Source organism: Pseudophryne corroboree, chromosome 2 (genome assembly GCF_028390025.1).
Source record: "Pseudophryne corroboree isolate aPseCor3 chromosome 2, aPseCor3.hap2, whole genome shotgun sequence".
NCBI classification, from domain to species: domain Eukaryota; kingdom Metazoa; phylum Chordata; class Amphibia; order Anura; family Myobatrachidae; genus Pseudophryne; species Pseudophryne corroboree.
In genome coordinates this window covers 360,655,348-360,682,998 of record NC_086445.1, presented here as the reverse complement: position 1 = coordinate 360,682,998, position 27,651 = coordinate 360,655,348, and the positions used below count along the sequence as shown (strand labels likewise).

At 46.6% G+C, this 27,651-nt stretch overlaps 1 protein-coding gene across 4 annotated transcripts in view; it reads left to right on the top strand.

Moving 5' to 3' along the window:
- The window catches only part of ARHGEF7 (Rho guanine nucleotide exchange factor 7), a 379,118-nt gene that overhangs the window by 265,946 nt on the left and 85,521 nt on the right, over window positions 1-27,651 (top strand). For all 4 annotated transcript variants that reach the window (XM_063953160.1, XM_063953162.1, XM_063953161.1 and 1 more), the window contains exons 9-10: window positions 12,342-12,464; window positions 23,520-23,658. In XM_063953160.1, coding sequence (XP_063809230.1) covers window positions 12,342-12,464; window positions 23,520-23,658 — 262 coding nt within the window. The remainder of the gene's footprint in view (window positions 1-12,341; window positions 12,465-23,519; window positions 23,659-27,651) is intronic.

Sequence of the window (27,651 nt, the reverse complement as noted above, 5' to 3'; positions counted from 1 at the left end):
GTCTGCCTCACCGGATCAGATCTCACATGATCTCCTTGACTCCGAAGGTTCGTCTGTCACTGAGCTGGTGGCTAATGGGCCAACAATTGAGCAGGGGTCTCCCTTCTGGATTTCCAACTGGGTCCTCCTAACGACGGATGCCAGTCTGTGGGGTTTGGGCGTGGTGTTGGAGCAACACTCTCTTCAGGGTCGGTGGACTAGGGAGGAATCTCTCCTCCCGATAAATATTCTGCAGTTGCGGGCAGAGTTCAATGCTCTGAAACTTGCTCTGCCTCTGGTACAAAACAGGCCTGTTCAAGTGCAGTCGGACAATGCTACCACGGTGGTGTCCATAAATCATCAAGGCGGCACGCGAAGCCGCATGGCAATGTTGGAAGTGTCAAAGATTCTTCAATGGGCGGAACGCCATCTGCCAGCCATATCGGCAGTGTTCATTCCGGGGGTCCTCAACTGGGAAGCGGACTTCCTCAGTAGTCAGGACGTACACTCCGGAGAGTGGAGCCTTCATCCAGAAGTCTTTCAACTCCTAGTGGACAAGTGGGGCCTACCAGATGTAGACCTGATGGCGTCTCGACACAATCACAAAGTTCCGGTCTTCGGAGCAAGGACAAGAAATCCTCAAGCAGCGTTCGTGGACGCACTGGCAATTCCATGGAACTTTCGGCTGCCATACGTGTTCCTCCGGTGTCACTCCTGCCCAGGGTAATAAGGAAGTTCAAGCAAGAAGTTGGAATACTACCTCTAATCGCTCCAGCGTGGCCCAGATGGCATTGGTTCTTAGACCTGCAGGGTCTCTTGATTGAGCGTCCTCTTCTGCATCCGCAACGCCCAGACCTCCTCGTTCAGGGCCCTTGTGTCCACCAGGATCTGGCCAGACTAGCTTTGATGGCTCTTGAAGCTTCACTCCTGAGGGCCAAAGGATTTTCTGAGGCGGTCATTCAAACTATGTTGAAATCCCGTAAACCAGCTTCGGCTTGGATTTATTATAGGGTCTGTAATTCTTACTTCACCTGGTGTGCGGCTAAGAATTACGATGCATACATGTTCACTACTGCCAAACTTTTGGCTTTTCTGCAACAGGGCCTGGACTTAGGCCTTCGTCTGTCCTCCCTCAAGGTTCGTAAATCTGCCTTGTTGGTGTGGTTTCAGAGAAAGATTGCGTCTCTTCCTGACGTTCACATTTTCACTCAAGGGGGTTTATTTACTAATATTCGTGTTTTGTCCGTTTTGAAGGGTGTTTGAACTCGAATGATATCGGGTGCATTTTACTGCAACTTTTTGAATCCTGATACGGTCATTCACTAAGCTGCCGAGTTTGCACAATCGTTTTTTCCGATGTTGATGTGATTAGTAATATCAGGCAGTGTTTTACGGGAGTGATGAGTAAAACACTGCCTGAAAAAACACAAGGAAACCCGGCCGGATCTGTGAGATCCGTCCAGGGCTTCATTGTGTACCTTAAAAAGTTCATTAAAGTCCTTTAAAATCCTGGAAAAAATTGCGTGGGGTCCCCCCTCCTAATCATAACCAGCCTCGGGCTCTTTGAGTCGATCCTGGTTGAAAAAATATGGGGCAAAAAATGACAGGGATTCCCCCATATTTATTCAACCAGCACCGGGCTCTGCGCCTGGTCCTGGTTCCAAAAATACGGGGGACAAAAAGCGTAGGGGTCCCCCATATTTCTGAAACCAGCACCGGGCTCCACTAGCTGGGGAGATAATGCCACAGCCGGGGGACACTTTGATAACGGTCCCTGCGGCCGTGCCATTAAAACCCCAACTAGTCACCCCTGGCCGGGGTACCCTGGAGGAGTGGGGACCCCTTCAATCAAGGGGTCCCCCCCTCCAGCCACCCAAGGGCCAGGGGTGAAGCCCGAGGCTGTCCCCCCGCATCCAAGGGCGGCGGATGGGGGGCTGATAGCCTTTTTGAAAAAATGTGAATATTGTTTTTAGTAGCAGTACTACAAGTCCCAGCAAGCCTCCCCCGCAAGCTGGTACTTGGAGAACCACAAGTACCAGCATGCGGTGGAAAACCGGGCCCGCTGGCACCTGTAGTACTACTACTAAAAAAATACCCCAATAAAAACAGGAGACACACACCTTGAAAGTATAAGTTTATTACATACATGCACACCTCCAAACATACATACTTACCTATGTTCACACGAGGGTCGGTCCTCTTCTCCATGTAGAATCCATGGGGTACCTGTGGAAAAAATTATACTCACATAATCCAGTGTAGATCGGTCCTCTTCTGTTCTCTGTATAATCCACGTACTTGTCAAAAAAATAAAACGCAAACCCGGCCACGCACTGAAAGGGGCCCCATGTTTTCACATGGGACCCCTTTCCCCGACTGCCAGGACACCCCCCCCCCCCCCTGACTCCTGTCTAAGAGGGTTCCTTCAGCCAATCAGGGAGCGCCACGTCGTGGCACTCTCCTGATTGGCTGTGTGCTCCTGTAGTGTCTGTCAGGCAGCACACGGCAGTGATACAATGTAGCGCCTATGCGCTCCATTGTAACCAATGGTGGGAACTTTGTGGTCAGCGGTGAGGTTACTTTCGGTCAACCGCTGACCACAAAGTTCCCACCATTGGTTACAATGGAGCGCATAGGCGCTACATTGTATCACTGCCGTGTGCTGCCTGACAGACACTACAGGAGCACACAGCCAATCAGGAGGGTGCCACGACGTGGCGCTCCCTGATTGGCTGAAGGAACCCTCTTAGACAGGAGTCAGGGGGGGGTCCTGGCAGTCGGGGAAAGGGGTCCCATGTGAAAACATGGGGCCCCTTTCAGTGCGTGGTCGGGTTTGCGTTTTATTTTTTTGACAAGTACGTGGATTATACAGAGAACAGAAGAGGACCGATCTACACTGGATTATGTGAGTATAATTTCTCGGACGTCCTAGTGGATGCTGGGACTCCGTAAGGACCATGGGGAATAGCGGCTCCGCAGGAGACAGGGCACAAGAATAAAAGCTTTAGGATCAGGTGGTGTGCACTGGCTCCTCCCCCTATGACCCTCCTCCAAGCCTCAGTTAGATTTTTGTGCCCGAACGAGAAGGGTGCAGGCTAGGTGGCTCTCCTGAGCTGCTTAGAATAAAAGTTTAGTTTAGGTTTTTTATTTTCAGGGAGTCCTGCTGGCAACAGGCTCACTGCATCGTGGGACTAAGGGGAGATGAAACGGACTCACCTGCGTGCAGAGTGGATCGGGTTTCTTAGGCTACTGGACATTAGCTCCAGAGGGACGATCACAGGTTCAGCCTGGATGGGTCCCGGAGCCGCGCCGCCGGCCCCCTTACAGAGCCAGAAGAGCGAAGAGGTCCGGTGAAATCGGCGGCAGAAGACGATCCTGTCTTCAGACTAAGGTAGCGCACAGCACCGCAGCTGTGCGCCATTGCTCTCAGCACACTTCACACTCCGGTCACTGAGGGTGCAGGGCGCTGGGGGGGAGCGCCCTGAGACGCAATATAACAGATGATACCTTAGGTGGCAAAAGAATACATCACATATAGCTCTGGGGCTATATGGATGTATTTTAACCCCTGCCATTATTACAGAAAAGAGCGGGAGATAAGGACGTCGTGAAGGGGCGGAGCCTATCTCCTCAGCACACAAGCGCCATTTTCCCTCACAGCTCCGCTGGAAGGACGGCTCCCTGACTCTCCCCTGCAGACTTGCTACAGAATCAGGGTAAAAAAGAGAAGGGGGGGCACTATTGGCAGCTAAAAATTATATAAACAGCAGCTATAAGGGAATAACACTTATATAAGGTTATCCCTGTATATATATATAGCACTTGGTGTGTGCTGGCAGACTCTCCCTCTGTCTCTCCAAAGGGCTTGTGGGGTCCTGTCCTCTATCAGAGCATTCCCGGTGTGTGCTGTGTGTCGGTACGTGTGTGTCGACATGTATGAGGAGGAAAATGATGTGGAGGCGGAGCAATTGCCTGGGTTAGTGATGTCACCCCCTAGGGTGTCGACACCTGACTGGATGATCGTATTTAAAGAATTAAGTGATAATGTCAGCACTTTGCAAAAAACGGTTGATGACATGAGACAGCCGGCAAATCAATTAGTGCCTGTCCAGGCGTCTCAGACACCGTCAGGGGCCCTAAAACGCCCGTTACCTCAGTGGGTCGACACAGACCCAGACACAGATACTGAGTCTAGTATCGACGGTGAGGAGACAAACGTAATGTCCAGTAGGGCCACACGTTACATGATCACGGCAATGAAGGAGGCATTGAACATTTCTGACACTACAAGTACCACAAAGAAGGGTATTATGTGGGGTGTGAAAAAACTACCAATAGTTTTCCCTGAGTCAGATGAGTTAAATGAGGTGTGTGATAAAGCGTGGGTTTCCCCCGACAAAAAACTGCTAATTTCCAAAAAATTATTGGCACTATATCCTTTCTTGTCAGAGGTTAGGACGCGTTGGGAAACACCCCCTAGGGTAGATAAGGCGCTCACACGTTTATCTAAACAAGTAGCGTTACCGTCTCCTGATACGGCCACCCTCAAGGAACCAGCAGATAGAAGGCTGGAAAATATTCTTAAAAGTATATACACACATACTGGTGTTATACTGCGACCAGCAATTGCTTCAGCCTGGATGTGCAGTGCTGGAGTCGCGTGGTCGGATTCCCTGACTGAAAATATTGATACCCTAGATAGGGACAATATACTGCTAACTATAGAGCATTTGAAGGATGCATTACTATATATGCGTGATGCACAGAGGGATATCTGCACCCTGGCATCAAGAGTAAGTGCTATGTCCATTTCTGCCAGAAGAGTGTTATGGACGCGACAGTGGTCAGGCGATGCGGATTCAAAACGACATATGGAAGTATTGCCGTATAAAGGGGAGGAGTTATTTGGGGCTGGTCTATCGGACCTGGTGGCCACGGCAACGGCTGGAAAATCCACCTTTTTACCCCAGGTCACTTCACATCAGCAGAAAAAGACACCGTCTTTTCAAACTCAGTCCTTTCGTTCCCATAAGTACAAGCGAGCTAAAGGCCATTCCTTCCTGCCCCGGGGCAGAGGAAGGGGAAAAAGACTGCACCATGCAGCCGCTTCCCAAGAGCAGAAGCCCTCCCCTGCTTCTGCCAAGTCTTCAGCATGACGCTGGGGCTTTACAAGCAGACTCAGACATGGTGGGGGCCCGTCTCAAGAATTTCAACGCGCAGTGGGCTCACTCGCAAGTGGACCCCTGCATTCTACAGGTAGTATCGCAGGGGTACAAACTGGAATTCGAGGCGTTTCCCCCTCGCCGGTTCCTGAAGTCTGCTCTACCAAAGTCTCCCTCCGACAGGGAGGCAGTTTTGGAAGCCATTCACAAGCTGTATTCCCAGCAGGTGATAATCAAGGTACCCCTCCTACAACAGGGAAAGGGGTATTATTCCACGCTGTTTGTGGTACCGAAGCCGGACGGCTCGGTGAGACCAATTTTAAATCTGAAATCCTTGAACACTTACATAAAGAGGTTCAAATTCAAGATGGAATCACTCAGAGCGGTGATAGCAAACCTGGAAGAAGGGGACTATATGGTGTCTCTGGACATCAAGGATGCTTATCTCCATGTCCCAATCTACCCGTCTCACCAAGGGTACCTCAGGTTTGTAGTACAAAACTGTCATTATCAGTTTCAGACGCTGCCGTTTGGGTTGTCCACGGCACCTCGGGTCTTTACCAAGGTAATGGCCGAAATGATGATTCTTCTTCGAAGAAAAGGCATCTTAATTATCCCTTACTTGGACGATCTCCTGATAAGGGCAAGGTCCAGGGAACAGTTAGAAGTCGGAGTAGCACTATCTCAGGTAGTGTTACGTCAGCACGGGTGGATCCTAAATATTCCAAAATCGCAGCTGATTCCTACGACACGTCTACTGTTCCTAGGAGTGATTCTGGACACAGTCCAGAAAAAGGTGTTTCTCCCGGAGGAGAAGGCCAGGGAGTTATCCGAGCTAGTCAGGAACCTCCTAAAACCAGGCCAGGTGTCAGTGCATCAGTGCACGAGGGTCCTGGGAAAAATGGTGGCTTCTTACGAAGCGATTCCATTCGGAAGATTCCATGCAAGAACTTTCCAGTGGGATCTGCTGGACAAATGGTCCGGATCGCATCTTCAGATGCATCAGCGGATAACCCTGTCGCCAAGGACAAGGGTGTCTCTTCTGTGGTGGCTGCAGAGTGCTCATCTACTAGAGGGCCGCAGATTTGGCATTCAGGATTGGATCCTGGTGACCACGGATGCAAGCCTGAGAGGCTGGGGAGCAGTCACACAGGGAAGAAATTTCCAGGGCTTGTGGTCAAGCATGGAAGCATCTCTTCATATAAACATTCTGGAACTAAGGGCCATTTACAATGCCCTAAGTCAAGCGAAACCCCTGCTTCAGGGTCAGGCGTTATTGATCCAATCGGACAACATCACGTCAGTCGCCCACGTAAACAGACAGGGCGGCACGAGAAGCAGGAGGGCAATGGCAGAAGCTGCAAGGATTCTTCGCTGGGCGGAAAATCATGTGATAGCACTGTCAGCAGTGTTCATTCCGGGAGTGGACAACTGGGAAGCAGACTTCCTCAGCAGACACGACCTCCACCCGGGAGAGTGGGGACTTCACCCAGAAGTCTTCCACCTGATAGTAAACCGTTGGGAAGAACCAAAGGTGGACATGATGGCGTCCCGTCTAAACAAAAAACTAGACAGATATTGCGCCAGGTCAAGGGACCCTCAGGCAATAGCGGTGGACGCCCTGGTAACGCCGTGGGTGTACCAGTCAGTGTATGTGTTCCCTCCTCTGCCTCTCATACCAAAGGTACTGAGAATCATAAGAAGGAGAGGAGTAAGAACTATACTCGTGGCTCCGGATTGGCCAAGAAGGACTTGGTACCCGGAACTTCAAGAGATGCTCACGGAAGAACCGTGGCCTCTACCTCTGAGAAAGGACCTGCTCCAGCGGGGGCCTTGTCTGTTCCAAGACTTACCGCGGCTGCGTTTGACGGCATGGCGGTTGAACGCCGGATCCTGAGGGAAAAAGGCATTCCAGATGAAGTCATCCCTACCCTGGTCAAGGCCAGGAAGGACGTAACCGCAAAACATTATCACCGCATTTGGCGAAAATATGTTGCGTGGTGTGAGGCCAAGAAGGCCCCTACAGAGGAATTTCAACTGGGTCGTTTCCTCCATTTCCTGCAAACAGGACTATCTATGGGCCTAAAATTAGGGTCCATTAAGGTTCAAATTTCGGCCCTGTCGATTTTCTTCCAGAAAGAACTGGCTTCAATGCCTGAAGTTCAGACATTTGTAAAAGGGGTACTGCATATACAGCCTCCTTTTGTGCCTCCAGTGGCACCTTGGGATCTCAATGTTGTGTTGAGTTTTCTAAAGTCACATTGGTTTGAACCACTCACCACTGTGGACTTCAAATATCTCACATGGAAGGTGACGATGCTGTTAGCCCTGGCTTCAGCCAGGCGTGTGTCAGAATTGGCGGCTTTATCATATAAAAGTCCTTACTTAATTTTTCATTCTGACAGGGCAGAATTGAGGACTTGTCCTCAATTTCTACCTAAGGTGGTTTCTGCATTTCACATGAACCAACCTATTGTGGTACCTGCGGCTACTAGGGACTTGGAGGACTCCAAGTTGCTTGACGTTGTCAGGGCCCTGAAAATATATGTTTCCAGGACGGCTGGAGTCAGAAAATCTGACTCGCTGTTTATCCTGTATGCACCCAACAAGCTGGGTGCTCCTGCTTCTAAGCAGACGATTGCTCGTTGGATTTGTAGTACAATTCAGCTTGCACATTCTGTAACGGGCCTGCCACAGCCAAAATCGGTAAAAGCCCATTCCACAAGGAAAGTGGGCTCATCTTGGGCGGCTGCCCGAGGGGTCTCGGCTTTACAACTTTGCCGAGCAGCTACTTGGTCAGGGGCAAACACGTTTGCAAAATTCTACAAATTTGATACCCTGGCTGAGGAGGACCTGGAGTTCTCTCATTCGGTGCTGCAGAGTCATCCGCACTCTCCCGCCCGTTTGGGAGCTTTGGTATAATCCCCATGGTCCTTACGGAGTCCCAGCATCCACTAGGACGTCAGAGAAAATAAGATTTTACTTACCGATAAATCTATTTCTCGTAGTCCGTAGTGGATGCTGGGCGCCCATCCCAAGTGCGGATTGTCTGCAATACTTGTATATAGTTATTGTTACAAAAATTCGGGTTATTATTGTTGTGAGCCATCTTTTCAGAGGCTCCTTTTCGTTTTATCATACTGTTAACTGGGTTCAGATCACAAGTTGTACGGTGTGATTGGTGTGGCTGGTATGAGTCTTACCCGGGATTCAATATCCTTCCTTATTATGTACGCTCGTCCGGGCACAGTATCCTAACTGAGGCTTGGACGAGGGTCATAGGGGGAGGAGCCAGTGCACACCACCTGATCCTAAAGCTTTTATTCTTGTGCCCTGTCTCCTGCGGAGCCGCTATTCCCCATGGTCCTTACGGAGTCCCAGCATCCACTACGGACTACGAGAAATAGATTTATCGGTAAGTAAAATCTTATTTTTTTCCACAGGTACCCCATGGATTCTACATGGAGAAGAGGACCGACCCTCGTGTGAACATAGGTAAGTATGTATGTTTGGAGGTGTGCATGTATGTAATAAACTTATACTTTCAAGGTGTGTGTCTCCTGTTTTTATTGGGGTATTTTTTTAGTAGTAGTACTAAAGGTGCCAGCGGGCCCGGTTTTCCACCGCATGCTGGTACTTGTGGTTCTCCAAGTACCAGCTTGCGGGGGAAGCTTGCTGGGACTTGTAGTACTGCTACTAAAAACAATATTAAATTTTTTTCAAAAAGGCTATCAGCCCCCCATCCGCCGCCCTTGAATGGGGGGGGGACAGCCTCGGGCTTCACCCCTGGCCCTTGGGTGGCTGGAGGGGGGGGGGGGGGTCTCCACTCCTCCAGGGTACCCCGGGCAGGGGTGACAAGTTGGGGTTTTAATGGCACGGCCACAGGGACCGATATCAAAGTGTCCCCCGGCTGTGGCATTATCTCCCCAGCTAGTGGAGCCCGGTGCTGGTTTCAGAAATACGGGGGACCCCTACGCTTTTTGTCCCCCGTATTATTGGAACCAGGACCAGGCGCAGAGCCCGGTGCTGGTTGATTAAATATGGGGGAACCCCTGTCATTTTTTGCCCCATATTATTTCAACCAGGATTGGCTCAAAGAGCCCGAGGCTGGTTATGATTAGGAGGGGGGACCCCACGCAATTTTTTTTTCTGGTTTTAAACTAAACAGACCCTTTCCCATAGAAAACCATGCACAGATGTCAGTGATCCGTGCATGGTTATCCAAACTCGACTGGAAAAAGCAGGTCTATTTTTTTGCTGCTTTTCTTAACGATTCGAAAAAAAACAGACCTGCACTTGAGCACTCAGAAACTAACACCCAAATACGAATGAATAGTGAATGGCCGTATTCTATGAAATAACAGCCGCGTTTGACCGATGGTCTATTCATTCGTATTTCGGGACGTTGTCATTCAAACCATTACGAATAGACCAGGCACTGCCGAGATTGGTGCTTAGTAAATTCCCGGATTGGGACTTAGAAAAAAAAACACAAATCGACCAAACTCGGATTTTTAGTAAATACTGGCCAAGGTGTTTTATGGATTCAACCTCCCTATGTCCCTTCTGTGGCTCCATGGGATTTGTCTGTTGTTCTGAATCCCCTACAAGAGTCTCCATTTGAGCCTCTTGAGTCTGTGGACCTTAAATGGCTTATGCTTAAGGTCTTGTTTTTGCTGGCTATTGCTTCTGCTCGACGGGTTTCAGACTTGGGTGCCTTATCATGTCAGTCACCCTTTCTGATTTTTCACCGAGACCGTGTGGTTCTTAGAACTCGCCCTGGTTATCTACCTAAGGTGGTGTCATCTTTCCACCTTAACCAAGAGGTTGTGGTTCTGGCCTTTATCTCTTCTGATTTGTCCTCCAAAGAGCGGTCTTTGGATGTGGTACGGGCTCTCCGTATCTATGTGAAGAGAACCCTTAGGAGATCTGATTCTCTCTTTGTTCTTTTTGGTTTTCACAAACATGGCTGGCCTGCGAATAAACAAACTTTGGCCAGATGGATTAGAATGGTGATTGCACAAGCTTATGTGCAGGCTGGACTTCCAGCTCCTGCTGCTATCAAGGCCCAGTCTACTCGGTCTGTTGGACCTTTTTGGGCGGCCTGCCGTGGCGTGTCCCTAGAACAATTGTGCAAGGCGGCTATGTGGTCCTCAGTGAACACGTTCATCAGGTTCTATGCCTTTGATACCTCCGCCTCTTTTTGGATGACGTGTTCTTCTGCCCGCTACAGTGTGTCCCCCTCCCATGAGGAACTGCTTTAGGACATCCCCGATGTTATTCACTGTGGAATACCAGTGTACCCCGCTGCAGAAAAGGAGATTTATAGTAAGACTTACCATTGTTAAATCTCTTTCTGCGAGGTACACTGGATTCCACAGGGCGCCCACCCTGACGCACTTAGCTTCTTTGGGTTTGTATGGCATTGACGCTGGTACCTTCTCCTGTCGTGAGAATGTGGTTCTCTGTGGCTACTAACTACTATCGTCTCTTTTTTACCTGCTACTGCATTGGACTGGTTAACGAAACTGAGCTCCAGTGCCTGGAGGCAGGGCTATAGAGGAGGTAGTGCAGTGCATCCTGGGAACAGTCAAACTATTAGCCTGTTGGTGCCTCGGTTCAAGATCCAACTCTACACCCCGATGTTATTCCCTGTGGAATCCAGTGTACCTCGCAGAAAGAGATTTAACAATGGTATGTCTTACCATAAATCTCCTTTAATTGGCTATATAGGGCAGTATATAGGGCAGGGGTATTCAACGTGCAGCCCTTCAACTGCTGTAGAACTAAACATCCCAGCATCTCCTTTCACAGTTTTAGCATGCCTTAATAGTAAAACTCAGGCAGGGCATGCTGGTATGTGTAGTTCTACAGCAGCTGGAGTGCTGCATGTTGAATACCTCTGGGTCGCCCTCTTTTCATGAAGTCTGGGTGCCAAACCTCATGTGCCTCTCTCTGATGAGGATCTGGGCCATCTCATTCAAAAGGGATTCAAAGGGGCGAGAAGTCCATTTGCTATGTGGGGAAATACACTATGTAGTCAAAAGTACTATTGGTCTTCAGGAGCTCTCCTTAGCTCCTCCACTGCCATTGGACTGCCTGCCCCCTGTGTCGTGCAGGCTAATATTAGCCAACCCAAGGGGGCGGCGTGATCGTGGCTCAATCAATAAGTTGTGATTACTGAAGTATCTTTTATTGATCCTCCCTGTTCTATATATAACACAGTTAGTTTATAATTGATTTTAATAGATCATAGTAATAGGAAATTAATCTGTAAATTAGTATTAAAAATAATAAAAATAAAATATAAATAGCTTTTCATACAAATTGGGCAGCACGGATGGTGTAATGGTTAGCATTGCTGCCTCACAGCACTGAGGTCATGGGTTCAATATCCACCATGGCTCTAACTGTGCGGAGTTTGTATATTCTCCCCGTACTTGCGTGGGTTTCTACCGGGTACTCTGGTTTCCTCCCACAATCCAAAATATACTGGTAGGTTAATTGGATTCCAACAAATTTAACCCTAGCGTGAATGTGTCTGTACATGTGATAGGGAATATAGATTGTAAGCTCCACTGGGGCAGGGACTGTTGTGAATGGCCAAGTATTCTCTGTAAAGCCCTACGGAATATGTGTGCGCTATATAAATAACTGGTAATAATAAATCAGTCTTAAGTAGACCCCCTTTCCTCTGTTTCATGCATCTCAGTGCCATCTAGTGGGTAAACTCATTGTAGACCTAAATCCTTGGCAGTGTACCATCTGTGTAGAAACTGATGTCCTTAAAAAGCACCCATGTTTCTTTTGTGATATTTCTACTAAACATAATATTAGGTTTCAGTGAAGTCTGAATAATTATGATTCTCAGTGACAAGGAATGGGTATAATCCAGTATTGTATGTGTAAAATAAATTGTCAAAAGCAATACAATATGTGTTGCTTTGTGGTGCCATATTCTGTGAAACAAAGAATACACACATTATGTAACAAACACAACATACACACCGGCAACTTGTACTTTGTTGCAGTGTTCGGTCACCTAATGACTATTTGTCTGTTTTTTTTCCTTATCTTAATTTAGAAAATCTAGTTCTATAGCTGCATATCCTTTTTTCATCTAGCTTTTAAATCTACAATGTTTAACTCCTCATTGATTTCTTTAATTTAATTTATGGTTTCCAATGTCGCATTCCTTAGGTTACCAGAGGGTCAGCAGAGGGTTGGCGGTTGTTTCATGAGTCTGATGCCCCAGATGAAGAGTCTGTACCTGGCGTATTGCGCCAACCACCCATCAGCTGTTAATGTCCTCACGCAGCACAGGTACATTTTAAAATCAACATTACCAACAGTATTTTGTGATGCAGTGCCGGGGTAAAACATGTACTTTCACTATACATATTATAAAATAAAACCGCATAATCTTAATAAAACTGAAATTTTGTGGTCGTACCCATATTTACAATCAATTTCCATAGCGTTTGAAATCCATAGTTTGAGGGCTTGTGTAAGCACATGGTTACACATTTGCCCTCCTGTGTTTTGCCTTGTATGTAATTTATCCTTTATTGGATCTTCAAATCATGATGTAATAATCTCTACGAGGGATGTTAAGACTACACAATGGACAAGAATTGGAAAAGTTGCATTCGGGGTTTAGCCATTCAGTATAGACCTGGGGACAAATGTAATAGGGTGCACATACAAACTCTCATCAACTTGCTGCGAATATGATGCGAGTTTGTAAAGCAAGTTGCACTATGTTGGAGAGCTCGAGGCTATTACAAATGAGAGTCCTAGCAAGTTTTTTTTGTTTTGCTGGCAAACTCACCACCTTGTAATGCAAGCTTCATTACAAGGTTTGTCAGAAGTATGCAGAGATCAGTGAGATCTGTGTATATGCCCTTGTGTTTAACAGTAAAAAAAACGCAGAAAAAAATAGCGTTCCTCCCCAAAGCATAACCAAAGCATGCCTGAAGGTGACAAGAGTGGTGAGTACAAACCGGGGGGCCCCGGTTCTTGGTGCGGCAGCATCCGGACCCCCTCCCCCAGAGGATCCCATAGCCCCCCTGTGTAAACTGGCCAGCGGTTTGGTGAAAACAAGTATTCATGCTCTGTTTTACACCATAGGAGACATTTGCCAGTATAAATAAATGCATGGCTCCGACACTATTACAGGGGTCGGAGCTTACTTAGAGCGGGACCAGCGGCTTCTTGACTCCTCCCTCTGCTTACAGCTGCAGCAGCAAGGCACACAGCTCCTCCAGAACACTCAAGATGCACAGGAAACTGGTACAGCGGTGTAAATAAGGGGGAGAGCCGCTATTATACATGAAAATAGTGTCCTGAAAAGGACAAACTACAGTATTACACCGAGCTAATACAGCCTGCAGTCTTACTGAGTCTGCTAGGCTTGGGTGTTCTGGTCTCCCCTCTCTCTGGGTCTCCTACTCACATACCAGTCTGGGAGGATTGCTACATATACTTGTCTGTGTGTTGTGTGTGAGTGTTTTATCTCCTGTAAACATAGTAAAGCATCAATTATGTAAAGTTTGTAATATCAGCTACTCTCCCTCCGTTGCTGGTTCCCTCTCATGTGAACAATGCAGCCAGTCCACCCAAGTTAGTGCGGAAGCTGGGGGGGAGGTTCAGGAGCCATCCTGGTTAGGTACTATAAAAACCATGATGGCTGGTATGTCTTCTCAGCTCACTGCAAATAGTCTAAAGACACAGCAGCTGCAGCAGGCTGTAGCAGACCTAGCTGCAAAGGCAGATGACAGACAGAACCCTCTCCCTAGCTCAGGGACACACAAACGTAGACTCCCTTACTTATTCTCAGAATCTGAGGAAGAGAGATTGGAGGAGGGGCAGGGACTGGAGGAGGGGAAGAAGCTGGACTATTACAGAGAATTCATCTCCAGCACAGGGCTTGAACCCCTCATACTTGCTATCAGGGATGTATTAAAAATCCCAGTGGAAGACGATGCAGCAAAGCAGTCGTTCTTCTCCTCCCAGAAAAAGGTTAGCGTCACTTTCCCTGATTCTAAGGAATTAGATAGGGTGACCATAGAAGAAAGAAGGGAAAAAATGGGAAAGTACTCAGAAAGCGCCTTGTCACCTGGAATTTCCTATCGGGGTTTTTCCAGGCTAACTTAAACATGTCATCTAATTTAGGGTGACTATAATATCCCTTTAATCTGGGACACCTATGATTTACACAGGTTCTGTGGCTGGCTACACTCTAGCCTGAATTTCACCTGCTTTTAGCCAGCCACAGAACCAGTATAAATCATAGGTGTCCCAGATTAAAGGGCTATATTATAGTCACCCTAAATTAGATGACATGTTTAAGTTAGCCTGGAAAAACCCCGATAGGAAATTCCAGGTGACAAGGCATTTTCTGAGTACTTTCCCATTTTCTTCGGATGGGGGGAAACATTTGGGAAGATCCCCCGGCTGTGGACGTGTCAGTCTCACACCTATCTAAAAAGGTGGTATTACCACCCCTGGGCGACTCTGCTGTAAAGGACCCTTGGGACAAGAAAATAGAGACTACATTAAAGTCTATTTACAAAGCAGCTGGTGTATCACAAAGGCCTGTGATAGTGGGTTGCTGGATGAAACATGCCATTCACACATGGACAGGCCAGATTCAAGAGGGCCTTGTGGGGGATACAGGTATGTCTCTAAAGAATATGGTTACACTGACAAAACACATACAGGATACTGCACGTGACCTGTGTGAGTCTATCAAGGAGATAGGCGCTATTAATGCTAGGATTACTGCCATGGCAGAGTCTGCGCGAAGAGCTTTATGGGTGGGTCAGTGGATAGCAGATGCAGAGTCCAAGCGCAGTCTGGAGTCTCTTCCTTTCTCAGGAGAGTGGCTATTCAGGGTTGAGTTGCATACGTAGATTTCAAAAGCTACTGCGGAGAAATCCACGTTTCTCCCCTCTGGTGCCCCACCGGCCAGACGCTCCTACCCAGGCCCATCTACACAGTCCTTTCGGACCACTAGATTTAGGTCAAGAACCAGAGGCGCCTCAAACGCAAGGAGCAAGACAAGAAAACCAGCCGCCGCTAGTTCTCAGGAACAAAGCACCAGCTCTGCTTCCACCAAGTCCTCGGCATGACTGTGTTCCCCCACCCTGAAAGAATTTTGAGATGGGAGCTTGGTTGCGTCACTTCAGCCGCATCTGAGAAGGTTCCTGCCAAATGCCTGGGTAAAAGAGCTAATTTCTCAGGGCTACAAGCCAGTGTTTGACAGCGCTCCTCCCCACCGATTTTTTAAATTAAGCTTACCAGTTTTGGCGGATACGCGAGTTACACTGCAACAGGCCATCCTGAAATTGGTCCAGTCCTAAATTATTGTTCCAGTGCCATTGCAACAACAGGGAAAAGGTTACTACGCCAACCTGTTTGTGGTACCAAAACCGGACTGTTCGGTAAGGCCCATTTTGAATCTAATATCCTTGAACCCTTACATAAAGGTCTTCAAGTTCAAGATGTAATCCTTGCGAGCAGTGATTGCGGGCCTGGAAGAACAGTAGTTTATGGTTTCGCTGGATATAAAGGACGCTTCTCTCCATATCCCAATTTGCCCGCATCACCAGGCTTACCTGCGGTTTGCCCTGTTGAACGATCACTACCAGTTCCAGGCACTGCCCTTCGGCCTGTCCACAGCTCCGAGGGTCTTCACGAAGGTGATCGCGGAGATGATGTTACAGCTTCGAGTTCATTGGTTCAATATTGTCCCTTACCTATACTTGATAAAGGCGAAATCCAAGGAGCTTCTATTGCTCAATATAGACCACACTATTCAGCTTCTGTCACATCATGGGTGGATCCTCAATTTACAGAAGTCTCACCTGGAGCCTACTCAGCGGCTCCTGTTCCTGGGAATGTTTCTGGATACAGTGGCTCAGAAAGTATTCCTCCCAGAGGACAAGGCAAGGACGCTCCAGGAGATGGTCCGAGCGGTTCTACGGACGAATCGGATCTCCATTCATCTTTGCATAAAATTATTGGGAAAGATGGTAGCCTCATACGAGGCAATCCAATACGGAAGGTTCCATGCCAGAACATTTTAATTGGATCTCCTGAGCAAGTCGTCCGGATCACATCTTCAGATGCACCAGATCATACGTCTTATCACCTCAGGCCACGATTTCTCTCCTGCGGTGGCTACAGTCCTCAAACCTGCTGAAAGGTCGAAGTTTTGGGATTCAGGATTGGATTCTCCTCACAACGGACGCGAGTCTGAGGGGATGGGGATCTGTCACCCGAGGGGCCCAGTTCCAGGGCAGGTGGTCAACCCACGAAGCCCTACTTCCAATCAACATTCTGGAACTACGGGTGATCTACAACGCTCTGCTTTAGGCCTCTCCTCTGCTCCGGGATCAGGCAATTCAAGTTCAGTTGGACAACGCCACGGCGGTGGCATACATCAATCGACAAGAAGGAACAAAGAGCAGAGCCTGCATGCGAGAGGTGTACAGGATACTCCCCTGGGCAGAAAGAAACGCAAGAGTGTTGTCGGCCATCTTTATTCTGGGGGGTGGACACCTGGGGGAGTGAAGCCTCCTCCCACAGGTATTTTGGCAGATCACTGATCTGTGGGGCTGCCCGCAGATCGACTTGATGGCATCTCGGCTCAACAAGAAACTTTGCTGGTATTGTTCGAGGACTAGGGACTGCAGGCGGTAGTAGTGGATGCACTCACGATACCGTGGCCTTACAGGTTGGTCTATCTGTTTCCTCCGATTCCGTTGCTCCCAAGTGTGCTAAAGAGAATCAGGCATCAGAGTCCAGGCAATTCTGATTGCCCCAGACTGGCCTCGAAGGGTATGGTACGCGGATCTTCTGAACATGTCTATCGCAGACCCTTGGCCTCTGCCAATGAGAAGAGATCTTCTGCAATAAGGACCGTTCGTCTACCCGGACTTACAGCGCCTTCTTTTGACAACATGGCCGTTGAGCGGGACATCCTAACTCACAAAGGCCTTTCCAAAAAGGTTATTGCAACCATGGTTCAGGCCAGAAAACCTGTGACGTCAAAGCACTGTCATCATATCTGGAGGAGCTATGTCTCTTGGTGTGAGCAGCACAAGTATCCTCTGGCGGATTTTCACTTGGGACATTTCTTGTATTTCCTGCAGGCTGGAGTGGATATGGGCTTACGTCTTGGCTCTCTTAAGGTCCAGATTTCAGCCCTCTCAATCTTCTTCCAGAAGAAGTTGGCAGTGTTACCAGAAGTTCAGACTTTCTTGCAAGGTATTCTTCACATACAACCTCCCTTCGTGCCACCAACGGCACCCTGGGATCTGAATGTGGTATTGTAATTTCTACAGTCCTCCTGGTTTGAACCGTTAAGGATGGTAGCAGACAAGTACCTCATGTGGAAGACTGTGATGTTACTGACCCTGGCTTCTACTAGGCGTGTCTCAGAGTTGGGGGCCTTATTGTGTAAAAGTCCATACTTGGTGTTTTACGAATACAGAGCAGAGCTCAGGACTAGGCAGCAGTTCCTGCCGAAGGTTGTCTCTGCGTTCCACTTGAACCAACCTGTTGTGGTTCCGTCAAGTTCTGGCACTTCTGCCCCTCCGAAGATGTTCGATGCTGTGTGAGCCTTGAAGATCTACGTCAAGAGGACGGCTCAGTTCAGAAAGACTTATTCCCTGTTTGTGCTTTATGATGCACAGAAAAAGGGTTACCCTGCTTCTAAACAGTCCATTGCTCGTTGGCTTAGGCTGACTATCCACCAGGCCTATGCGTCAGCAGCCTTACCTGTTCCTCAGTCTTTGAAGGCCCACTCTACAAGATCGGTGGGGTCTTCCTGGGCGGCTGCCTGTGGAGTCTCGGCCTTGCAACTATGCCGAGCTGCTACTTGTTCCGGTAAGAACACCTTTGTGAAGTTCTACAGGTTTGACACCCTGGCCAAAGAGGATACCCAGTTTGGGCAGACGGTGCTGCAGATGTTTCCGTACATTCCAGTCCGTTCTGGAAGCTTTGGGACGTCCCCATCGTACTAAGACCCCAGTATCCCTTATGGATGCTAGAGAAATTAGGATTTTAATCACCTACCAGTAAATCCTTTTCCCGTAGTCCATAAGGGATACTCTGCGCCCGCCTCAGTGTGTTGACTTTTCTGCAAGTTTTTCTTTTGTAAAACTGTTCTGTTGTTGTTGTTGTTGTTGTTACCAGCTGTTGCTGGTCAGTTATGTTGTGGTGTGCTGGTGTGAATCTCACCACTCGTTATTATTCTGTTCCTTCTCTCAAGTATGTCCATTCTCCTTTGGGCACAGTTTTACCTAGACTGGCTGTGGGAGGGGGCATAGAGGGGAGGAGCCAGCACACCCAGTTGAAGAAATTTAAAGTGCATCGGCTCCTTTGGACCCATCTATACCCTGTCGTACTTAGACCCCAGTATACGTTATGGACTACGGGAAAAGGATTTACTGGTAGGTAATACAAATCCTATTTTATTTTTATTTTTTTTTATTTTTTTTTACAGAAGTGTACCGATATAACCTTTTGAGGACTTAGGTGACCGTGATAAATTTGATGTTATTACTGGTTTGCAAAAGTAATTTCCCTTGGACAAAAGTACACACGGCCTATGTTTGCTATTAAGCAAAGACTAGACAATTGTCTGTCTTAAGTACCTGCTCAGGATAAATGTTTAACCATCCCTGTAGTAAGAGAACGGTAGCTGACTGCATAGGTGTGTAGAATACACTTTTTTCTTGAGTGTTTGTAAATGTAACCGTTTTATGCAGTGATACTTTTTGCTGGAGCTTCCCATAGTAAAATTAGTAACTATTGAGCAATTCTATTTAGCTTGTAATGTTCATTTATTATTGATAAACCTGTGAAGCACACATGTGTAGTAGTGCAGCTACACACTGCCCACGGGGTGTACTCACAAGCTACACCTTTTATGTTCCTGTATTCTTTAGCAGTTGGGAAATTCAAGTTTGTAATTTTGAATGCTCTCATTATAAGACATTAGTTTTCTCTTTGCTTTTGTAAATGTTGTAAATAGTTTTTCTCTCAGTCATTAGTTCAGTTGAAAAGAATTTCCACGTTTGCTTCCTCTTTCAATCCTCTTGTGCCTAAACGCATAGGGTTTGTATGTCTCCTATCTGACTATCTACCTTTGACTCCTAGAAGGTGTCTGTGTTAATATTTATTGCATGGTTCTTGGTATTGTTATAAGATCTTCCAGTCAGTAGCTTTGAATTAACAATTCCAGGGAATGTAATGGTTCGTTCAGCAAGAAAATTATTGGGGACAGGCCCACAGGGACATTTCTGTCATTTCAGGCAGCTCTCACTAGCAATTAGCTGTTGTAAGTGGCATCAACCAATTTGCTGGTCTGGCTGCTTTTATGTGTTACATTTTTTCCTTGTTATATATTATTCATGGTGCAGGGTCATAAGTCTTATATTTGGAGCCTGAAATCAGTTTTATTTTAAAGTGTGCTTTAGTGCCTAGGAACTTTGTTGCTGGTCTTAGAAGGTTACCTTTTTATTGATGAACATGCTAAGCATTGACAGGCGAGGCAAATGCCTTTATTGTCAAGCAGCTAAGAAGCATTTCTGCCATGTGTCTAAGTGGTAGCTGTGGAAACCACTGAAATAAGTTCTCTTTAATGAGCAACGTGCTGCAGCTGATAATACTCTGAAGTGCAAGCTAGGGCTTTGCTACATGACATGCTGTGTAAGTGTGTGGCGGTAAAGCACAATATATCTGTGGAGTAACTGGAGCATGGATAACCAAGGCACTGAAGTCTTTGTGTCTCTTGTACACTGCCTTCCCCAAGCTTGGTTGTATGAAGGAGAGATGATGTCATCCTATCACAGTCTACAGAGAAAGGAGCCCCAGCCTTCTATCATGGCACAAAACACACTGCTGATAGTCTATTGCAGCACAGTGCGTTTGTGCTGACAGTACAATGCGCTGCCTGTGTGCCATCCTGAGGCCTGTCAGTGCTGAAAGTTCCTGCTCCATCTACTACAAACAGACACCCGCTTCAGAAGTGTGAGTTGGATATAAAATATATAGGAAAGTAACTTTATTCATTGACCCTGGTTACAAATGTTTGGTGAAAATCTTTTCAAAACAGATGTTTTCATTCTGCTTCGCGTCTTACTAACATATAATTTTTTGTATTAACTGTTAAGTTGAACTCTATCTGTGCTATTCTTTTTGTGATATGTTTGTTTTTAGTTAGGTAAAAAAAAAAAAAAATTGTGCCGTTAGATTTTTGGAGGGGTGAGGGGGATATTCAGTGTTTTATTCTAAAGCTAATCAGAAACATTAATTGATGTGTAACTGCAGAGATTTGAAAGCATTGCCTCTAGCTATACATTCATCCATCATGGGTTGTGCTGGTCCCACATTAGTGCGTAAAAAAAACACACTCTGTGGTAATATCATTGTTTCAATTGTTCTGCGATCACTAGCCCGCTGCACACTTCTGTATACTAGTAAATGCCATATTTGTATCCGAAAAGTGTAAACCATTTTTTTTTTCATTAATAAAAAGGGAGAGATGAGTGTTTGAGACAAAATCTTAGTATTAAGTTTATTTGCACAAGTTTGAGCGATGGCACACATGGTTACTACACTTGTTCTAGGGATGGGGTGGTGGAAAGGCAAATACTCTCTGTATGACTTTGCATGTGGTGTGGAGGATAAAGCAATGACTCGGTGTGGTGTTGTAAGTGGTTTGCTTTGTGCACTTTGTGTTTGTGTTTCTATTGTGTAGCCAGTTTGCAATGCCTGTGAGCCAAGCACAGTTGAGATGGGCTGTGCAGTGTTTACAAGAATTAAAACAGAGCGCATGAAAGAATGTTTTGTCCTATTTAGCACAGCTGGGATGGCAGAATTGTTATCATTTGCAGCCCCTTTCACAGATAACAGAGGCACTGTGACAGAACGAATAACTGGGGAATCTAGAATTTCTTCTTGCTTCAGCAATTCGCATTATTTTCTTCCTGCCACCTTCTTCATGTTCCACCAGCATTCACATTCCCTTTTAAATGTATACATGGATCTGAAACATGTTGCCTTATTAGATGTCCATAAACCAGAACCCCACTGTACATGTAGTATAATAATGTTTTGTAACCATGATTTGAGAAATTAACTATGGGTCGATTTAGAAGCATCTTGCCCACTTTAGTGCATCACCACCTCCACACAGGACTGTTTCTAGCCAATTTGTCTACCAGTGCGCAACCCCACTACCCCCACCCTTTCCCACCCGTAGTGATTTGAGGGGGGAAGGGGAGGAGTGTGCACGTGCCCCAGAAAAAGGGGCATAGTCTTGCTAAAATGGATGTGGTCTTGCAAGAAAATACTACCTTAACCATAATATGCCCAAAGTAATGCCCCTTGAACCATATTAAGTCCCACACAGTAATGCCCCTTGCACCAAAGTATGCGCCACACAGTAATGCCCCTTGTTATGCCCCACACAGTAATGCCCCTTGTTATGCCCCACACAGTAATGCCACGTGCACCCTGCCTCACTTAGCAGTTATCACAATGCCCCTTAAAATGGGCATTGTACCTGGTCTTGCTCTTTATCAGGAATGTCATGCTGCTAGCAAGCCTGCTCCTTCCGTTGCTGCCGCCACATTCCCGGCACTTCAGTGCCATTGCCTCTGTCCATGCCCCATCTAAATGTCCATCCTAAAATGGCTGCCTACAACTCTATTATCAATTAAAGCTGTTATCTATCAGCTAGCAGTCAATTTGGGAGGGATGTTTTCACAGTATACTATGCGGCCGGCCAGACCGCATAGAATACTGCACACAGTAGCCGCGGCACTGCGGCCACATTTACTCTACAAGATGTTAAAAAAAGAAAAGTTAATAAGCTTTTTTACGACCTCACACATTGCTCGTGGTGCTGAAGGGTCTGCCGGAGCGTCCTTTATCATTAGCCACGGACCCTGTTAAACAGAACATTTCCACCCAAGACAGGATAGTTTTGTTTGGTGGTGCAGATCTTTGGAAATTGTCCTGGAACCCAGTTTTTACTGGGTTCCCGCCATTCCGTCCTGTCCCGTAACTTCGGAAATAATGTTGCACACACCTGGACGGCTTATTGTGGCATACCGGCTGTCACTTGGCATCTACTGTAACACATAAGATACATATACAAGTTTCAGTTGCTATTTTTTTTTTTAAACACCCTGTACTTAATTTTTTATTTCAAACTTTAAAAAGCACAGTACACTTCATCAACACCACACATTTGTGCTGATAGATAAATAGTGCAAAAGTCAGATTTGTGTAGTATGTAACCATTTGTATAATATATAAATAGCAGAATGTTAATAAGCTTCCTGCATTGTGTTTAGCTTAGAAATCTCATTGCAATGATGCATTATATTATACTTTTGCTAGGTATCTAGAAACAGATTTTGATGGCAAATAAGAACCACTTGGCCCATGTAGTCTGCTCCTTTTGCAGAACCTGCGTCTCAAACCAAATGCCTTGTATGAAAATAACATCAACAAAAGGATACATTTTATATATACAAGTTTTTTGCAAAGGTTCTAAACATAATCGAGTCTGTATATTCCATCCGCACATACTATCACACACTGTTCAGTACTATGTGTATTGTAAGCTGAAATATTAATATCTTAATATTCTAGTAAATGTCCACTTTCTTGGATAGAACAACTTTGGGGCAGATATATTAATCCTGGAGAAGTGAAAAGTGGAAGGTGATAACGTGCCAGCCAATCATTACATGTTTGAAAAATGACAGGAGCTGATTGGCTGGTGCGTTATCATATTCCAGTTATCACTTCATCACTTCTCCAGGCTAAATACATCTACACCAAATGTCTGTAATACCTGGTGCTAAATGTAATAGCCTGCGAGCTGCCGGAGGTGTGAGACTTTGTGTGAGCCAGACCATATTTCTAAAACGGCAATCACTTACAAGGCCATACCAACCTGGTTTTGCCTTGTAAATAATTGGCGCTGTAAAAATACAGGCAGACTTGCACAATGTCCGGCAGCTCCCGGGCTATTATATGTGGCTCCTGGTCTCTATTATTATTATTATGTTCTGAACCACCGTAAATCTATTAATTGCATTCTGCTTTGGTATTATGCCAGAGGATTTTGTGGATCTCTGTTGTCTGAATAAGAACAGTATGCTATGTATACATGTAATAGGTGTGTGTGTGTGTGTGTGTGTGTGTGTCTCTCTATACTATATATATATATATATATATATATATATATATATAATTTGAACGATATAGCTCTTTCGTAAAGGGCCTTTTAAAAGTTAATAATTGAAAATAAAGTATATGGATAGGATGACTTTAATTTCTGTGTTGTAGTGAGGACCTTGGAGAATTCATGGAGATAAAAGGAGCCAGCAGCCCTGGTATTCTTGTGCTAACGACAGGCCTAAGTAAGCCATTCATGCGTTTGGACAAGTACCCAACACTCCTAAAAGAGTTGGAACGACATATGGAGGTATGGAAAGTATTACTTTATATTTCCTGGCTTCTTACATATACACTGTAGTTTTTTGCTTATTAAAATGGAAATGAAATACCACATGAATTACATATACTGTATATTATATGAAATCCCTTATATGTGCTTTTTTTTGCATTTTGTGTTCAGTTTGCATTTCCAAAAAACAAAAACAAAATATATGTCTGACAAAGTGGGCAGTCGTATGTAAAAGTCAGAGGCACATGGAAATACATGTGTATACAATCCTTTGGCTCATCTCGTATTAGCAGTTCACTCATAGGGGTATATTCAATTAGTGCCGAAAGCTGCCGTCTGTCGAAAAGACGGCAGTTTTCGACTTTTTAAGGTCGAATCGTGATTCGACCTATTCCATCCCAAGTATTTTTATTCGACAAGTCGGGGAATTCGACTTGTCGAATAGTACGTGAATCGGAGGTTTAGCTGCCGATTCACGTACTTTTGAGGGAAACGGGGCCAAATTCGACAGGATTTGGCACCGTTCCCGACCATCTCAGTCCGACATAAAAAAATGTCGGACTGAGATGAGGGACTGTGGAGGAGAGGGGGGAGAGCAGCACCGGAGGAGACGGTGGGGGCACAGGTGGAGAGCAGCGCCGGAGGAGACAGTGGGGGCACAGGGGGAGAACAGCGCCGGAGGGGCAGGATTTTGATTATTGCCATTGTTTACATACACTTAACTAATTTTAGAACCTCTGCTTAGATACAGAATGGTAAAGCAGGTGTATACATTGTCTAACATTACCAAAATGAGAACATTATTATATTTCAGTTTTTTATTTTATAAGATTACAGATACATAGCACACATCAATACTACTCAGAATTAGGTAAATTTGTAAAATACCATGAACTGATATAAATGATAAAACAGTATATAATAGATATCCAGTTGTGTCATCCAATACAGGTTACACCTATTTTTTTCTAGCAATAATCCACAGTGCATTGGGTATAAATTGGGTAATGGTGAATGTCCAGCAAACACTGCACTTACAGATAAGTGATGTATGGAATGTGTGTGTTATATAGTTTTACACAGGTTATCAGCCTGTTACATTTTTACATCCTGAATGATTTAGTATTCTCTTTTAGTAGTTGCATGTAGACTGTTAATATATTTAGGGGTATATGCAATTGCCGGCGAATTGCGGCAATTTTTCGCCCGTTTTTTAATTCGACACAATTCGACCGTCGAATTCCGGCAGGTGGGTGCCGGAATTCTACATATTCAATAAAAAACGGATTTGACAGTCCCGCTGTCGAAAAACGGCCGATTTCACGGATTTTGATTCGATTTTTAAAAATGTTAAAAAAAAGTGATAAAACTGTAAAAAAAAAAACGAAAAAAAATTTGCGTGGGGTCCCCCCTCCTAAGCATAACCAGCCTCGGACTCTTTGAGCCGGTCCTGGTTGCCAAAATACGGGGGGAAAAATGACAGGGGATCCCCCATATTTTAACAACCAGCACCGGGCTCTGCGCCTGGTCCTGGTGCAAAAAATACGGGGGACAAAAAGAGTAGGGGCCCCCCGTATTTTTTGTACCAGCATCGGGCTCCACTAGCTGGACAGATAATGCCACAGCCGGGGGTCACTTTTATACAGCGTCCTGCGGCCGTGGCATTAAATATCCAACTAGTCACCCCTGGCCGGGGTACCCTGGAGGAGTAGGGACCCCTTCAATCAAGGGGTCCCCCCCAGCCACCCAAGGGCCAGGGGTGAAGCCCGAGGCTGCCCCCCCCCCATCCAAGGGCTGCGGATGGGGGGCTGATAGCCTTGAGTAAAATGCACGAATATTGTTTTTTCCAGAAGAACTACAAGTCCCAGCAAGCCTCCCCCGCAAGCTGGTACTTGGAGCACCACAAGTACCAGCATGCGGGTGGAAAAACTGGCCCGCTGGTACCTGTACCTATTTTACTCAAGGCTATCAGCCCCCCATCCGCAGCCCTTCTATGGGGAGGACAGCCTCGGGCTTCACCCCTGGTCCTTGGGTGGCTGGGGGGGGGACCCCTTGATTGAAGGGGTCCCCACTCCTCCAGGGTACCCCGGCCAGGGGTGACTAGTTGGATATTTAATGCCACGGCCGCAGGGCGCTGTATAAAAGTGACCCCCGGCTGTGGCATTATCTGTCCAGCTAGTGGAGCCCGGTGCTGGTACAAAAAATATACGGGGGACCCCTACTCTTTTTGTCCCCCGTATTTTTTGCACCAGGACCAGGCGATTTTGGAAATTCCTTTTTTTTTGACAAAAAGTACTGATTTGCGTTGTCGAAAAAAAAATTTGGCGAAAATGTCCCGTTTTTCGACATTTTCGGGAATTCGACCGCAATTGCATATACCCCTTAGTCTCCAAGTATTCCTTCCTGGAAAATGTTTAAGTGGGCAAGATAATAACTGCATACATGGCAGTGACACCCTGCAATCTGATTTTACTGTCTTGCAAGTCCTCTTCAAAATGTACCAGGCAATGAGTCCTGATTTAACAATAATAAAAGATGATTCCTGCGCACTTTCCCAAAGGTAGATAAAACGTAGTTAATCAGTTGGTTAAAAACATGAATCAATCTGTATAGAGCAATTAAGCAATAGTTCGTCTATTCAAGCTGTAGGCAAATACACAGTTCAAGAAACCTGTTCACTGTGCCCATGAACAAGGCCAGTCAGTCAACAGAAGCAGTCCCTTTGGGTTCACTACGGTATGCCGGGAGCCCGACCGCCGGCTTACCGACAGTGTGGCGAGCGCAAATGAGCCCCTTGCGGGCTCGCTGCGCTCGCCACGCTACGGGCACGGTAGCGCTCTACGCGCGCCACGCTATTTTATTCTCCCTACAGGGGGGTCGTGGACCCCCACGAGGGAGAATAAGTGTCGGTATGCCGGCTGTCGGGATCCCGGCGCCGGTATACTGTGCGCCGGGTTCCCGTCAGTCGGCATACTGAAGACCACCCGTCCCTTTATCACAATGCTTTTCCGGTCCCTTCAGTCTTGGTAATACATCCACTGGCTCAAATCCCTTCACTTATTTTCTATCGATCTCTCAGGGTGAATTTATGCAAAACAAGAAGGTGGAAAGACCATAGTGTATACCATAAAATATTTTCTGCAGCGGGGTACACTGTGATTCCGCAGGTAATATTGGAGGTGTAGAGTTGGATCTTAATCCGAGGCACCAACAGGCTAAAAGCTTTGACTGTTCCCAGGATACATAGCGCCGACTCCTCTATGTCCCCGCCTCCAGGCGCTAGAGCTCAGTTTGTAAGTAAGAGCTTTTCTGAAGAAAGAAGACTTCAAGGGCCGCAGCACATGCACTTAGAAGTGCTATATGTCATACTGACGTATCGTGCTGCGGCTCCCCCAGCGACGCTGTATACTCCCGCGCCCTGGTTGCCGGCTACTTACAGCGGAAGGCTCCGGTCACTTCAAGGCACACACCCGCCGCTGCTCTCCTGGATCACGTGGCCGCATCTTCTGGAGGAGGTAAGAGGGTCCCCCAGGCGCGGGACCCACTGAAATCTGATCCGGCGCGGTCTCCGGAGACGTACCGCGCGTGCTGGCGTGGACACTGTGGCCGTACAGGGACCCCACTAGACCACCAGGGCAAGGGGCACAGGTCGGTTTTCTTAAAATCCGTTTCAAATAGGCCCTGCAGTACCCGGTGGTGAAGTCCAGCAAGGGGATAAGGCTCTGACCTGCCTGTGCAGTCTTCTTTGAAAGAAGTCTTCTTTCTTCAGAAAAGCTCTTTCCTCATAATGCCAGACAGTGTCATATATTATTACAGCCTCTCATTATATTCAGGAGGCGGCATCTGATGCTGGTGTCCTGGCGGCCAAAGCGTCTACTACGTCCGTTCTGGCTCGCAGGATTCTCTGGTTGCAGTCCTGGTCTGTAGATCTGGACTCTAAAAAGACCTTGGAGGTGATCCCCTTTAAGGGAAACATCCTTTTTGCGGAAGAGCTCAAGAGGATTGTTGCTG